Source organism: Thalassophryne amazonica, chromosome 9 (assembly GCF_902500255.1).
Source record: "Thalassophryne amazonica chromosome 9, fThaAma1.1, whole genome shotgun sequence".
Taxonomy (NCBI): domain Eukaryota; kingdom Metazoa; phylum Chordata; class Actinopteri; order Batrachoidiformes; family Batrachoididae; genus Thalassophryne; species Thalassophryne amazonica.
Window position 1 is genome coordinate 104,147,573 of NC_047111.1, and position 15,323 is coordinate 104,162,895.

General features: G+C 41.4%; 1 protein-coding gene across 5 annotated transcripts in view; it reads right to left on the bottom strand.

Moving 5' to 3' along the window:
• The window catches only part of robo3 (roundabout, axon guidance receptor, homolog 3 (Drosophila)), a 539,598-nt gene that overhangs the window by 37,507 nt on the left and 486,768 nt on the right, over nt 1-15,323 (bottom strand). For all 5 annotated transcript variants that reach the window (XM_034178891.1, XM_034178888.1, XM_034178890.1 and 2 more), the window contains 7 exons: nt 13,044-13,125; nt 8,909-9,077; nt 5,617-5,783; nt 5,367-5,488; nt 4,917-5,133; nt 2,675-2,799; nt 1,944-2,127 (listed from right to left, as the gene is read on the bottom strand). In XM_034178891.1, coding sequence (XP_034034782.1) covers nt 1,944-2,127; nt 2,675-2,799; nt 4,917-5,133; nt 5,367-5,488; nt 5,617-5,783; nt 8,909-9,077; nt 13,044-13,125 — 1,066 coding nt within the window. The remainder of the gene's footprint in view (nt 1-1,943; nt 2,128-2,674; nt 2,800-4,916; nt 5,134-5,366; nt 5,489-5,616; nt 5,784-8,908; nt 9,078-13,043; nt 13,126-15,323) is intronic.

Below are 15,323 nucleotides of genomic sequence, written 5' to 3' on the forward strand. Positions count from 1 at the left end.
AATGAGTGTGTGTGTTTGGGGGGGGGGGGGGGGGGGGGTGCAGCAGTCTCCCATGCAGCCGCAAGCTTGGGGAAGTCCCAGCTTGACAGGATTGAGGGAAAGAAGAATGCGGCGATGTACAGAGACATCCTGGATGAAAACCTACTCCAGAGTGCTCTTGACGTCAGACTGGGGCGACGGTTCATCTTTCAGCAGAAGAATGACCCAAAGCACTCTGTGAATGTCCTTGAGTGGTCCAGCCAGAGCCCAGACCTGAATCTGAATGAACATCCCTGGAGAGATCTGAAAATGGCTGTGCACCGACACTCCCCATCCAACCTCCTAGAGCTTGAAAGATGCTGCAAAGAGAAATGGGCAAACTGCCCAAAGATAGGTGTGCCAAGCTTGTGGTATCAAGAAGACTTGAGGCTGTAATTGTTGCCAAAGATGCATCAACAAAGTACTGAGCAAAGGGTGTGAATACTTAAGTACATGTAAGCTACCATCCCTGGTTCACTAGACCAGGCAACTAAGTGGCTCTACTCTATTCTACTCTTCTTTTTTTTTAGATATTTAGATATACCTTAGTATAGACTAGTAGAGTTCTACTTTAGAATTGGAATATATTACAGAAGACATACCTTACTGAATTTTCATGTGATTTCTTACTTTTTTTATTTTGAATAAATTAGCAAAAAATTAAAAGTAACTTTATTCATGTTGTCATTATGGGGTGTTGTGAGCAGAAGTTTGAGGGAAACAACTGAATTTACTCTATTTTGAAATAAGGCTGTAACATAATAAAAAAAGGTGGAAAACATGCAGCAGTGTGAATACTTTCTGGATGCACAGTATACTATAAACCATGCAGACGTACAGCTGGCCTGTTTTCAACCCTGGTGGGTGAAGATGTGATACTGCCAACTAACTCTGTCTTTAAACTTTTCAGTGCGACATTAGTTACCAAATATAAGTATATTTGGTGACTACAGTCCTAATTTAGTTGGTTATTATACTAGGACTAGCACAGGTTACTTCCACAGCTAAGGCCAGAACTGACTTACAGCTGGGTGGACTGACACAATGCAGAAGAAGTATCACAAAGTATCAGAAGAAGTATCATATGCACCATGGAAGCATGGCCAAGGACACAGGCAGGTTGAATCAAATCAAATCTACATATTGGAAGTATCCCACTGATCTACCTGTTTTACAATATTAATGACCAATCTTTGGGTGCTGATGTGCCACTCAGTCCACACTTGATCCCATCAGATTTCTAGACGTATTAGTATTTGGGTGGAAGACCACTTAGAAACACCAGGAGCTGCACCCGTGTTTCTCCAGGTAAAACTAGAATTGTGTCAGGAAGGACATCAGTTGTAAAACTTGTTTCAAATCCCAATTCAGTTCACTACCAGACTCACTGTGGTGACCCTGAGCAACTGGGGACATCCAAGAGAAAACTTTTTATGCCCAATATTTAGAAACTTAACAGGGCAGGTGTGGTGGTTAAGTGGTTAGTGCATGTGTTTCCAGAACAGAAGATTCCTGGTTCAAGGTCACTCCTGCCCATTCTCAGTGTCAACAAGCAGATCCATTTCAAATCTGCTGTGGTGACCCAGAGTGGAAAAAGAGACCAGGTGAAGGAAATTAATATTTATGAACCAAACACAGTGCCAAAAAGAAGCACATCAACTAGAGAGGTTATGATTACATCAATGCCAGAAGTGAAAGAAAACAGTATCTGGTTCAAAACACTTGAATTGTTTTGTATGTTTCACAAAACATTCACAGCATTTTTAATTTAAAATATTTTCTCAGCGAGATGCAAAGTCAAAGTCATTAAAAAAATAAAAATCATCCCATTTTATTGTTACTGCTCACCCGCAATTTCATTGTGCCACATCGGTATCTTGACCCATTAATTATTCCTACAACTGCTTTTCATAACACAGACTCACTGATGAGGACGGACACCGGTTGACTGCGAGCGCCAACGCCAGCGCTGGTTACCGCCGCCACCTCCACCTGGTACAGCACGCCGGGCATCACGCCCTTCAGCACGGTGGACAGCGTGTTCCCGTCCACCGTCCTGTTGATGTAGTAGCGCGTCTGGCTGTCGTTGGCGCTGCCCACGCACCAAACCTATTTGAAGACAGAGTGAGAGGCTCTCTTCGATCTCATGCTTTTGGGACATCTCTGGATATTTCTGCTCAAAATGATGAAACAGTTAAGTATAAAATGCAACACATTATCTGTCGAAAAGTACATCAAAGCAGAGACAGACCGCCACGGCCGTCCACGTACAGTAGCCATGAGACTTCAACGCAACCCGTGCAACGCGCTTAGACTTTGAAGTGTTTAAAACACAGCCTTGAGACCTTTTCTTTTTTCTTTGATAAGATTTTAATGCCTCTGTTGAATTAAACTATGAATGGTCATCTTGACACCGAATTGCAGCATCCTTTGAGAGATTAATCTTTTTTTTTAAACTTGCGTAATATTCAGCTTCTTTTCTGCATCACCTTCTTTGTGATCAAATTTTTACACATTAACTGGTGAGTGAGTGGAAGTTCATCCAAACTAAAAATGTTTTCTTATGTTTAATCAGCTTTACATTTCAGCTGCACCTTGGACGGGAATTTGTGCTTTTATACGAATGAGTTGCGAGTTGCCATTGAGCCGTGTTTACCTTATACTCCTGGATGATGCCGTTGTGTGTCTCGCTGGGTGGAGGCTCCCAGGAGACGCTGATGCCGGAGCTGTTGCTTTGCTTCACTGTTGCCACTGTAATCTCTCTGGGTGGCGCGCTGGGGGCTTTAAATAAAGTGTGAGAGAGAAAGAGAACACACTGATAGTCAACACATGCACAGTGATCAGCATCATAATGGTGAGTAAATATGTTAGAATGGCCATGTAGTGCACAGATCACTGCAAAAAAAGTGAAAAGGCCAGTACGCTAGTACATTTGGTACATTTGGAATTGCGTCAGGAAGGGCATCTGGCATGAACACTGGGCCAAATCAGCATGTGGAGCCACAGTGGATCTGCCGTGGCAACTGTGAGCGAAAAGGTAGACGTGAAAACAAACTACAGTTTTTTGTTTACTGGTTCCCAAAAAATTGTATTAGGTTTGTTAAAAGTAAATATATTTTCATTTAACTAAATTAATTTGAAAAATTGATTTAACCTGAAGACATATTTTATGTAAACTGAAAACAAACAAAATCAATATAAAGTTGCTACCTCATACACTTTTTTGAATGCACCTAATTGTGTAAAACTGCTGATTTAAGGTATTTTGTTTGTTTGCTTATGTTTGGTTGGATCTTATAATTTATCTAAACATGCTTGCATTAAAAAAAGTTTGATTTATATTTGAAAAAGACATACCCAACATCAGTGGCGTATGACTTTAAAAGAAGCACAGAAAAAAAACTTTTCAACAATTAAAAAAAAGACCCATAACATCACTGACACAGTAGAAATAAATGGGCAGAAACACACTGGTGGATGCAGCAATACGCCGAGAAATAATGAAAACGCTTACTCAACAGTAACAGCAATAAAAGATAAGAGATACAAGTAATAAAGAAAGATGAAAGTGAGCTTGTCACGGTGAGCGGCTCGGGTTTGACTCAGTACAAAAATAACAGTGAATCCACAACAACACTACAGTCCAGTGATTTTATGTACAATACTTCAGATAAACTTTAATGAAAGCTGGTTGACTTGCTGTGAACTATTCTCCCTATATGTGAAAATTTCAATTTCCAATTTATTTTCATTTATAGCGCCAAATCACAACAAGGTCTCACCTTACCAACCCCCAGAGTGATGCATTATCATCAACTTTAATTTTCAATTTATTTTGGCAGTAGAATCATGTATTCACGTGTCTTTTCCCATGCTGTACGTTCAGAAAACTGAATAAGTGAAAACCAGTGTCTCATTTATGTTGTGCAACAGAAACAGTTAATTTTTTTATTCCCAACCTCTGTGACACACAAAAAAAATGTAATAACTTATCAGTTTTTCTGTGTTTTTAAGTATTTATACTGAAGGTAAAATAGTACTGGGGAAAAAGAGTACTAATTCAGGTTTCTATAATAACTGTCACAGACAGAAACAGCCAGGTAGAAAAGAGACTGTTTATGTCCCTGTATGTGGAATTCATAGTATAAGTTTATCTAGACACTAAAGACAAAAATTACCTCATTTAATACAAAAAAGAGACATGCCTAAAGGTAGGAGACATTGAGCGGCTACGATAGAATCCAATAGTGTCTTGCTCTGATTATTCTTAGTGTATTGCAATACTATCATGAAAGTTTTTGTTAAAAAAAGTCTAGCAGTGTTAAATTCTTGATCTTTTTGTGGAAATTGTGTTGCCATTTTGAATTTTGGTGGAAATCCAGTGAGACTACATGTAAAAAAACAAAACATGGGTACCATACAGGTAACCGCTGCATGGTGCCACTGGATTAATGGTAGAAGTAGGACTGCAATAGTATTTATACATTGTCATAGCTGCTCAGAGTGTCAGACCACCACTGTGCAAAAAATGTCAATATCATTGCACATCATCACATCGGTGACGACTGACACCGGTGTCAATCATCACTGTCAATCAACGTTAAATACAGGAAGACTGTGAACTCAGTTCAACATATTTTGATCTATATTTCCATGATATCCTACTGAGGAAAGCACATCTGCAAAGAACACAAGATAGGCTGACTTGAACAACAATGGGAATCAATATAAACTAATCCAAATTTAGGGTCATGTAAATGTAACCCAAAAATCAAATTACATTTCTGAGATTCCTGTGGTGTACTGGAACCTTCAGAGTGTTCTCCCATAATTGTTGATCTCTTTCAACTCTTCTATATTAGTGAAGTAACTAAGGGTGGCTTTCAGACTTTTATTACCTTCTTCCGGGGTTCGAATTAGCAACGTTCGACTGTCTTTGCCCTGGAATTCGTCAAAATAAGGTCGGATCTTGATCTCATACTCCGTTCCTTTGAGCAGGTTGGTGAGGACGATGTTGCGCTCAGAGGGAGAGTTGATGTCCTGAAGGAGCCACGTTCCTCCACTGGGTCGGTAGGACAGACGGTAGCCCTGGACGTACTGAGATTGGCGATCAACCTGGAAAGAGACACGAGGGAATAAAAATGTTTGAGGAGGACTGTGGAGGATTGCTTCTGTGGATCCAACAGAACTTTTGCTCAGTCTACAAATCTTTGTAATTCCCAGCCCAAAAAAAAAGAAAAAAAAAAAAGGGAAAAGATTCCTATTTTTTCCAAATTGGTTTGTAACATGGAACTAAAGAGTTGGCAAAGCTCTCTCAATGCACCAAAATAACTATATTTGCTACTCACGGTCCAGGATACTCGGATGGAAGCTGTTGTTAGTGTGACGGGCTCCTGCAGCTGCACGGCCACCTCTCCCAACTCCCTCTGCACTTGCCTGTGGTCCACTCCCTGACCCGTAGGACTCACATCTGAAGCAAACACAGGTATTAATTCCTCAGAGTGCTGCCAAAGAATTGGAACACACTGCGGTGGAGTTCATTATCTTAGATCTTTTATATGGTGTGAGAGGAGCACAAACTCTGGGTTTTGTACTGACCTTGAGTGCGGACCGGCTCAGAGATGGGACTCGGGTCGCTCAGCCCGTAGGCATTGACAGCGCGGACAATAAAAAGGTAGACTGTGTTTGGGAAAAGACCCATGATGGTGTGTGTCTCTATTTTAACCATGTCTGCTACAGTCTGCCATGTGCTGCCTGCAGATTGGCTGTAAAAGAATAAAAGATAGTTTTTTTTTTTCATTCAACAACATTCGTTTTCTCATAAAATGTCACCTTAACCTCCCTTCTCACTTTCAGGGAAGGTCACAGTCTGAAACATTGTCCTTACCTTTAAAACCTTCAAGGGTCCAGGAGGGTGTCCCTGCTGAACTAGAACATTCTGCCATTGTGGTCCTATTTTAACTGTTGCTAAATTTTCAATGTTTGAATTTTTTTTTTCAACTGACATACTTTGGTGATAAAAGCACCAAATTTGGCAAAAATAGACCTTAGACATTACTCTTTTGAAAAAAAAGATTGGCCATTGGAATTTTTAGTAGGGTAGTAGGTAGGAATCAATTGAAGAATTACAAAGGGGTCAAAATTAAAAGATGCTCCAATCATATTGAAAACTATACCATATTATTTGTCTGATCACAAAGATTCCAAGAAGGTATATTTTGGACTATCTGTGACTGAATGTTATGGAGTTACGGGGTAAAAACAGCAAGAATGGTGACAAAGGTCAATTTCAGTTTGTACAGGGGTCGAAAGTTAAAGCTTCTTTAATTATGGTAAAAAGTGATGCAAATTATTGGTTGAGTTAATCTGATTTTAAAAAGGAATAGTTTACACCATGGATCATGCATAGTTATCATGTTACGGGCAATGGACTTCGACCTTGTTTGATCTTTACTTTGCAAACCAAACATTCAACACATGCAAAAGTATTCCATTTATTAATCCTATTAGCTCAACCAATTATTTGCACCGTGTTTTATCAAAATTGGAGCAACTTTAACTTTCAACCCTTGTACAAACTGAAATTGACTTTTGTCACCATTTTTGCTGTTTTTACCCCATAACTCTATAACATTCAGTCACAGATAGTTCAAACTATACCTTTTTGGAATCTTTATGCTCAGACGAATAATGTGGTATAGTTTTCAATATGATTGAAGTATCTTTTTTCGACCCCTGTGTAATTCTTCAATCTACCTCAAACTGGCCGCCTATTGAAAATTCAATTGCTGCCTACTGAGAATTCAAATGGCAAATTGTTTTTTTCAAAAGAGTAATGTCTAAGGAGTACTTGTCGTGAATTTGTTGCTTTTATCTTCATTTGCAGGATTGTTTCGGTTATCTGCTGCACTAGAATGGGGCTTCGGGTACTTGCGACATCACTCTATTTGTCTTTGGAAATGCTTTAACAATGACTGCAGATACTCAGTACATTATGTTTGCTGACACAGTTTGTTGTATATTTAATGCCTGAATTCATGATTAAAATGTACTTTATCTGCCACTGAGGACAAAATAAAGGCTCTGCACATCTGCAGTACTACCAGACTGTAATGTGCTGCTTTCAAGAGTGCTGTGCAATACTAATTTCATGTGCTGCTATGCAATTAACGAATGGAAGAAAATTCTCAAGCAATAGCACCATCTAAATTAGGCTTCCTCTACTATTTTCTAACTGGGGTACAATAGCAGTCATGAAGTTTCTGGCGACAAGATCTCCTCAAAATGACACATTTGCTATGCTCTATACTGATGAATAATGCATTGCAGCTTGATTAAAATGTACAAATGCGGGTGTGTTCTTGGCCTTGTGGCACAGCCCAGATGCATTACGGTGCCACCCCAACCCTATTCCCCTCTTTATTTCATCTCTCCAGTGTTCTCTGTGAATTTATTGTCACCTTGGTGGTGCAGTAATCACAAAGGCATCTGAAACCATTTGTCTGACACTTTAGAATTTCCTCCGGGGTTCTGTAGGGGGTTGGTGGTGAGGTACTTCAAGCTACACAATTCCAGTCACGAATAGTCATTCATGGCGCACACAGATGGCCCCACACATACACAGCACATAATAAACACCAAGGCTGTGTCTTCCCAAATGAGAAAAAAAAAAAAAAAAAACAGTCTCACCAGGTGAGTGAGAAATCTGTTGTTAAACAATAAATAAACACTAAAACTGTTTTACATGAGAAACCCAACCTGCTCTCTTCACGCTAAACAAACCCCAGCACCTCAGGCAGTGAAATGTTATTGCAAATATTCCATCATTTTCCCGTGGCTGCTTTATATAGAATCAGTTTGCATTACTTAGAAATACCTTGCTGCTGCCATGGGTCACGGTGGATAACTGGATCTGATTACATTCTGCTGGTGTCCCCCTCCTGTCAAATCGGAAGGATATGATTCCCCATCGCGCTGCCTAGCTTCACATGAAGGCCTCTTTACTCTTTCCACCCACTGGGTGACCCGTCCAACCAACTAAAATCCATGTCTCCTTTAAATCATCCCAGGTGGACTCAACTCTCATGTGATAACACCTACAGAGGTTCATTCAGGTATATGATGTTTGTAAATAAGCCACAAGGGAAAACCGGGTGCTACATATGCATGTTTGAAATGTGTGGCATCAGCGAAGACTTCTTCAGGCACTGGCCAAAGGATGAATAACAAATACAGCACTTGATATCATGCCATCCAGACCTGACAAGTCCAAGTAGAAGGGACACTTGGGCTGAACAGATGACCTGACCTCCAGTTTCTCTCTCAATCACTTGAAAAAGCTTAAGTTAAAGTATGTTCTTTGGGGTTCCCCAGGAGAAAGAGAGGCCTCCAGGTAAATGTAGACACAACTAAAGGCAGGAAAATTGTGGCAAAACCTCTAAACATCTTAAAATCAATTGAGAATGCTGTGGAATTCACTCAACTTGGAAGTGATATGATGGTGACAGGTTAGGGTTAGACAGAAAGAATTTCAGTATCTCTGGAAAGACATGAAATGTGACCTTTGTCCAAAACTGTCTCAACAAATGTTTGAAAAGAATGCTGACAATGCATTGATATAACACCATCCTCATTGCAGAAGAGAAAAAAACAAGAAAATGTTGACGTCTCCTTTAGGAGCACACTAAAGGAAACCAGATTTCAACACCACGAGGAAAGCATGAACAAAAAATCTGGTGAAGAACTATCAAACTTGAAACAGAAAACAAAAATCAACACACTTAATAAAGTCTCAATAACAACAGTTAACAGTAATGAGCTTAGCATAATGTAAGCACACTGTCTAGCTCTGCGTGCCTCCATTGAAGTATTTTAGAGTTGGGTGACCCACCTGAAGGCTTCGATGATGTAGGACGTGACGGCTGCTCCTCCTTCGTGCGCGTTGGGTTGCCAGGTCAGGCTAACACTGTTCTTGGACACATCTGTGACTATAGGTTTATGTGGTGGACCTGGCAACTGGAAAGGCTCCATGGCCTGAGCGTCCGACACGTCAGCACTCTCTGGATGTTGAAGAAGCAAGGAAAGGAGGAGAAGCAAGAAATAAAATGTGAAGAGATGCGGCTGCCTGCAGCATTAACATTTCATATTATCCTCTGCGTAACCCTGCTAATGTTGACTGAACATTTGCATCATTGTTGCTGCAGGCCGACTTCCACACTTCTAACAGACTTCTCAATGTAACCATTCATGACAACTAAACCCTTCCAATGCTTGCAGTCAAATAAACTCATGTTGTTCCTCACTCACTGATGAAGGCTCTATAGGCTGAATTGTTTTCACGTCTTAGAAACAAAAACAAGACCATAGGCATGCAGGTCATTTTAGGGGGTCTGACATGTTTGTGTGTGTCTCCACCACAGGGACCAATCAGGAACAGTCAATTTTCCGAAGCTTTATCAAGGCCAGCCAAGACCCTTGAGTGGGATATGCACTTGTGAATATCCCTGAAATGCTGTGGGTGGGGCTCAAAGCTGATTGGTTGAACACATGCACAGGAGATGGAAAAAGAACAGGCACAATTTGTGAAAGTGAAAATAAGAAATGAACAGAATGGAGAGAAGGCAACACATTGCAAAGCAGTACAGACAGAAGAGCAATCACAGATTTCTGATGTCCACCAATCCGGATCTGGATCACCTCCAAAATTCAGTGGAGTCTTCCATGGCCTAATATCTATCTGTGGTGCAAATCTGGCGAGAATCGGTGAAGCGGTTTTGGCATAATGCTTAAAAGACTATAAAGTGAAATCCTGAGCCAGAATCCGGATTCATATCACCTCCATAATTCAGTGGAGTCTTCCATACCCATATCTGAAGTACACTGAACAAATGTAAACACAATACACTTTTGTTTTTGCTCTCATTTTTCATGAGCTGAACTCAAAGATCTAAAACATTTTCCTTCAAAGCTTATGTCAAGTGATAGCTTGATCCAGAATCCAGATCCAGATCACTTCCAAACAAACAAATAAATAAATAAACAAGAGCAATCTGAGATTTCTGAAGCCCACCAATCTGGGTATGGATCACCTCCAAAATTCAGTGGAGTCTTCCATGCCCTAATATCTTTCTGCAGATTTGGTGAGAATCCGTGAAGCAGTTTTGATGTAAACCTGCTAACAGTCAGACAAATAAATAAATAACTACACTGGGAACACTGGGACAAAAGACTCGCTGTCTTTTTCTTAACAAATAAAACAAATGATTTGGACGTGTTCCAAAGTGGACGTCATCTAATGCACTTGTTCATCTACTAATTAATGCAAATATCTGTACAGGCAATAATCACATGGCATGTTGACATGGTGCAGAGGATCTGCTGACATTCAGACCAAGCATCAGACAGGGAAATAAAGCGAGTTTAAGTCTGTGGGTCCCTATCCTGGGCCTCAATACCTCCTAACCAGAATCAGAATCGAATTTATTGCCAAGTAAGTTCACACATACAAGGAATTTGATCTGGTGTTATGTGTGCAAAAACAATAAGAAAAACAAAAGAAAAAAAATACTTCTGTAAGAAGTACAAGAGTCAAATATGCAAAACTATAATCACTGTTAAATAAATATAATGGAATGGAATGGGACTGTGCAAAAACAGTGCAGGGATGACCAATCTGCACTTTGCGGTAGTGGGGGGGGGGGGGTAAGTGGGGGTCTCTGGCACTGTCTGTGAGTCTAGCTGCACTGTCTGTGAGTGTAGCTACAGGTGGAAAGAAACTGTTTTTGTGTCTTGAGGTTTTGGCCTGGTGGACCTCAACGAGTTTGTGACCGGGTGGGAGGGATCGGCCACAATCTTCCCTGGAACCTGCACATTTTCCATCCCTCTCTCTCACCTCATTCAGCTGGCTGAGAGCCAACAGATGCCCAAATGAGCAAACCAGCTTTTGGCAGATCATGGAAAGATGGAAAATGTGGGGGTTACGAGGTTTCCTGTGAATCAGGTTTGGAAAGCATTAATTTCAGTGACTTTGAACGTGGAATGGTTGTTGGTTCCAGACAGGCTGGCTTGCGTATTTCAGAAATGGACAATCTACAGGGAATAGTATGAAAAAGAGGAGGCTCCAGTAAACAGCGTCTCTCTCTGTCAGGGTTGGAGTTTTGTTACTTTTGTATTATTGGGGTTTTGGTTTGTTTTTTTTCTTTTGATGCTTTGTCTCGTCAGGGGGAACCCATCAACACCTCACCAGATCCTGAACCAATCTTGCCTGCATCCTGTTTGTCTCGGTTCTCACGTGGGGAATCGAATTGAGAGTCTGGTCAGCTGCTGATGGGATTCCGGTGCCTCCCAGCTGTCCCGCTGATAGGTTTTTTGTTCCTGTCGCGCTCAGGGGGGTGGTAATCAGGTGGGGACATGACAGTTGCTTCGCTTGTCATCCGGGTATTAAAAAGACTCGATCTGTACTTCAACAGAGACTTTGGTGGCCGGGACTGGTCAAAGATGTGACTGAATATGTTAATGTTTGTCAAACCTGTGCAATGCGTAAGACGCCCAATCACCCACCTGCTGGACTGTTAATGCCTTTGCCCGTTCCTACACATCCATGGTCACATATCTCTATGGATTTTGTAACTGGTCTTCCGCCCTCTAGAGGAAATACTGTGATTCTGTCTGTGGTTGATAGATTATCCAAGATGGCTCATTTCGTTCCCCTGCCCAAGTTACCTTCAGCCAAGGAAACCACTGAGGTGATGCTTACTAACATCTTTAGGATCCATGGTTTTCCCCAGGATATTGTGTCTGATCGAGGTCCTCAGTTTGGATCACATTTCTGGGTGGAAATCTGCCGTCTCCTTGGGGTTTCAGCTAGTCTTACATCGGGTTACCATCCACAAGCCAATGGTCAAACCAAGCAGGTTAACCAAGATTTGGAAAAAGGTCTCCAAATTTTAGCCTCCCAGCAGCCTGCCACCTGGTCCGTCCAACTGTCCTGGGTAGAACTTGCTCATAATCACATGTCCTCAGTATCTACCGGTTACTCACCTTTTCATGTTGTTTTTGGTCATTAACCCTCTCTATTTCCTCCCCTAGATCTCGGCTCCTCGGTTCCCTCTGTATGCCACCTCATCCTCCACTGCCGACGAACCTGGGAGCGGGCCAAGAGTGTTTTAGTTTGCACCTCACAGGCCTATAAGGCCGCTGCTGACCGCAGGAGGTCCCCTGCTCCTGCCTATGTGACTGGCTAAAAAGTGTGGCTTTCCACTCGCCATCTAAAACTGAGAGGACTGTCTCGTAAACTGGCTCCCAGGTTTATTGGTCCATTTCCTGTGTCCAAACTTATTAACCCTTTTTCTGTTCGCCTTCATCTCCCCAAGTCACTGCGCAATCATCTGTACTTTCACACCAGTCAGATCAAACCTACTAGGTCCAGTCCTTTATGCCCTCTTGCCATTCCCTCTCGGCCTGCCTGGTACATGGATGGTGGCCCGGCTTTCATGGTGCGGCGGCTCCTGGCCTCTTGCTGCTGTGGCCGTGGGGTTCAGTATTTGGTGGATTGGGAGGGTTATGGCCCCGAGGAGAGGCCTTGGATTGGGTAAAATGTCTATCAGCTGGCAGAAAGCAAAGAACAGGAATGTGAGGCCAAGGTTGGAAGACATTGAACAGTCTGATGGTCATGCCAGAATTTGGTTTAAAGATGAAAGCATGGAGCCATCCTGCCTCATACCAACCACTCAGCCTGGTGGTAATGTCATGGTGTGGCAACTAGATGTCATACGGACAAAAATCATGCCAATATGGACCAAAATCTCCAGTGTGCCATGAAGAATTAAATTGGTTAAGTCATTCCCGAAAGCAAAGGGGGTTGAACCCAGTACCAGCAAGGTGTACCTAATGAAGTGTCTGGTATAGTAATAGGTCAGTGTTATTGTTTTCAGGTGTGCAACAGCTTATTATTTATTTAGTATTCTGTATTTACACTTCATATATTTGCCATTTGTGCATGTTAAAAGCTTGCAGAGACAATTTACCTTTGACTGTAAGCACTCCACTCCAGCTCGTCTCCCCGCTAGAGCTGGAAGCCACACAGGTGTACACCCCGGAGTCCGTTTCCTGGCAACAGCAAAATGTGTATCATCAGCTCCCGTCTGTGTGTGTAAGCGACTCAGTAAGAACACGACGCTGTGTTGATGTATCCATTAGCAATGACTGAGACTAAATGTTATATGCACAGTGTTTGTACTTGGAATACCAAGCAGAGGGAAGTTGGCACGGAGAACAAAATGGCAGAAACGAGAGTGATAATTCACACAAAGCCGACAAGGTGACTCTTTGTACTTCGACATCAAAGCCAGAGTGGCATTTTAGCATCAGTTTATAGCAGCTTGTAGCTCACACAGAGACATTTACGAAGCCGCCACCTGTTCTATCATTACCTGTTAGAGATTATGGTTCCACATACATCTGTGTGTTGGGCTGCTGGACTACTAGAATAACTTAAAAGATACATTTAAATGCTTTTCACAAAATATGCTGAGGCAGGTGGGGCAAACCTGGGTCAGATCTACATAAATGAGCAGATCCACAAAATAGAAAAGACTTACTTTAATAAAGGGTGTGATATGAAATGTTAGACCCTCACACAGAAGGGGGGTGCAGGTCGTTTCGAGGACCGTGTAGCACTCGCCACCAAACTACCAAATATTACACATTTCACATGGTTGCTGGCACTCGTTGGAGGATGGAGAATGTTTTGAACACATCTACAAACACTGTCTCCCATTTACACGCCACAAGCTCTCCACACACGCACAAGATTGTATACAAACGCCAAACGCATGATAAAATGGAAGAAAGGGGAGGTGATGGTTTAGTGGCTAAGCTTTGGGCTTGAAACCAGAGGATCCTCGGTTCAAATCCCAGCCTGACTGGAAAACTGCTTAGGTCACCTTAGGTAAGATCCTTAATCCCCTAGTTGCTCCAGGTGTGTAGTGAGTACCTTGTATGGCAGCACTCTGACATCGGGGTGAATGTGAGGCATTATTTGTAAAGCACTTTGAGCGTCTGATGCAGATGAAAAAGTGCTACGGTATATAAATGTAGTCCATTTAAGAAAACAAAACAAAGTTAATAAAACACTGACCAGGAAGCAACAGACAACGAGCTACGTTAAACGCCAAGTACAGTACAGGACTTTAGCCCCAGTCATGAAAAGCACGGTACTGTAGATGGTAAATAGATGGAATTTATATTGCACTTTTCCGTCTGATGCAGATGCACAAAACACTTTACAATAATGCACACTGATGTCAGCGTGCTGCACACTGGGGGCACCTTCAGGGTTAAGGACCTTGACGAAGGGACCTTTGTGATTTTCTGGTCTGAGGGGGATTTGAACCGAGAATCTTGTGCCCACCTCTCTAATCTGTAGATGATGGCCTCCGAGGACATTCACAGAACTATGATATATCCCAGGTAAGTAGAACCTGTCGAGTCATGAGGCCCATCTAGATAAAGGTGTGGAACTGGAGTTGACTTTAAAATCAATCTGTATATGAGTACTGTATGATGCGGTGGTTATTAAGTGAGCCTTTTAAAAACAAACGAGCACGTTGTCCGTGGGGATCCACGGGCTCTACATTGGGTAGTGTTTATAAAATAGGTAGCTGACATTTCTCAAGGGTGGTAATAAATTATGTGAAGTTTCTATAATGAGTTGGAATGGCGTGTGATTCCAGAATGTTTTTAGAACCTTAGACAGCAACAGTTTTTATAGGAAGAACTCAACCCTTTTATTTCCTGTTAATTACGATATTTTTTATGTTAATTTACTGTATTAATGTATTTCTAAACTGTTTAGGTTCTTATTATCATATACACACTATTATCATTGTTATTATTATTGTTTTATTTTACTATTAATTCTATTTTGTCATTTGATTTTTAAATGGGCCACAATGGAAATAAGGGTTTTCACTTTCTTGGGTCATCCATGTATTTTTAACGTTATTTACAGTTATATTATGTACTTACATTGAACTTACTAAAGTCACACACGCACGCATACACAAATACAGATGCCACTTTGCTTTAAATATATAGTTGATTTACCACCCCATGCTGGAATGGCATGTGAGTCCAGAATGTAATTATCAATGTCCATTGTTCAGTGTTGTTAGCAAATATCCATAGTTTCTCCAAAAATATTATTCCTATCAATGTTCCATTTTGGCAGCATTCATCCTTGACCCAAAATACATAAGGATACCAAACGGTAAATGTCAGCTGTCACCAGTTTGTCTGTTATTGAA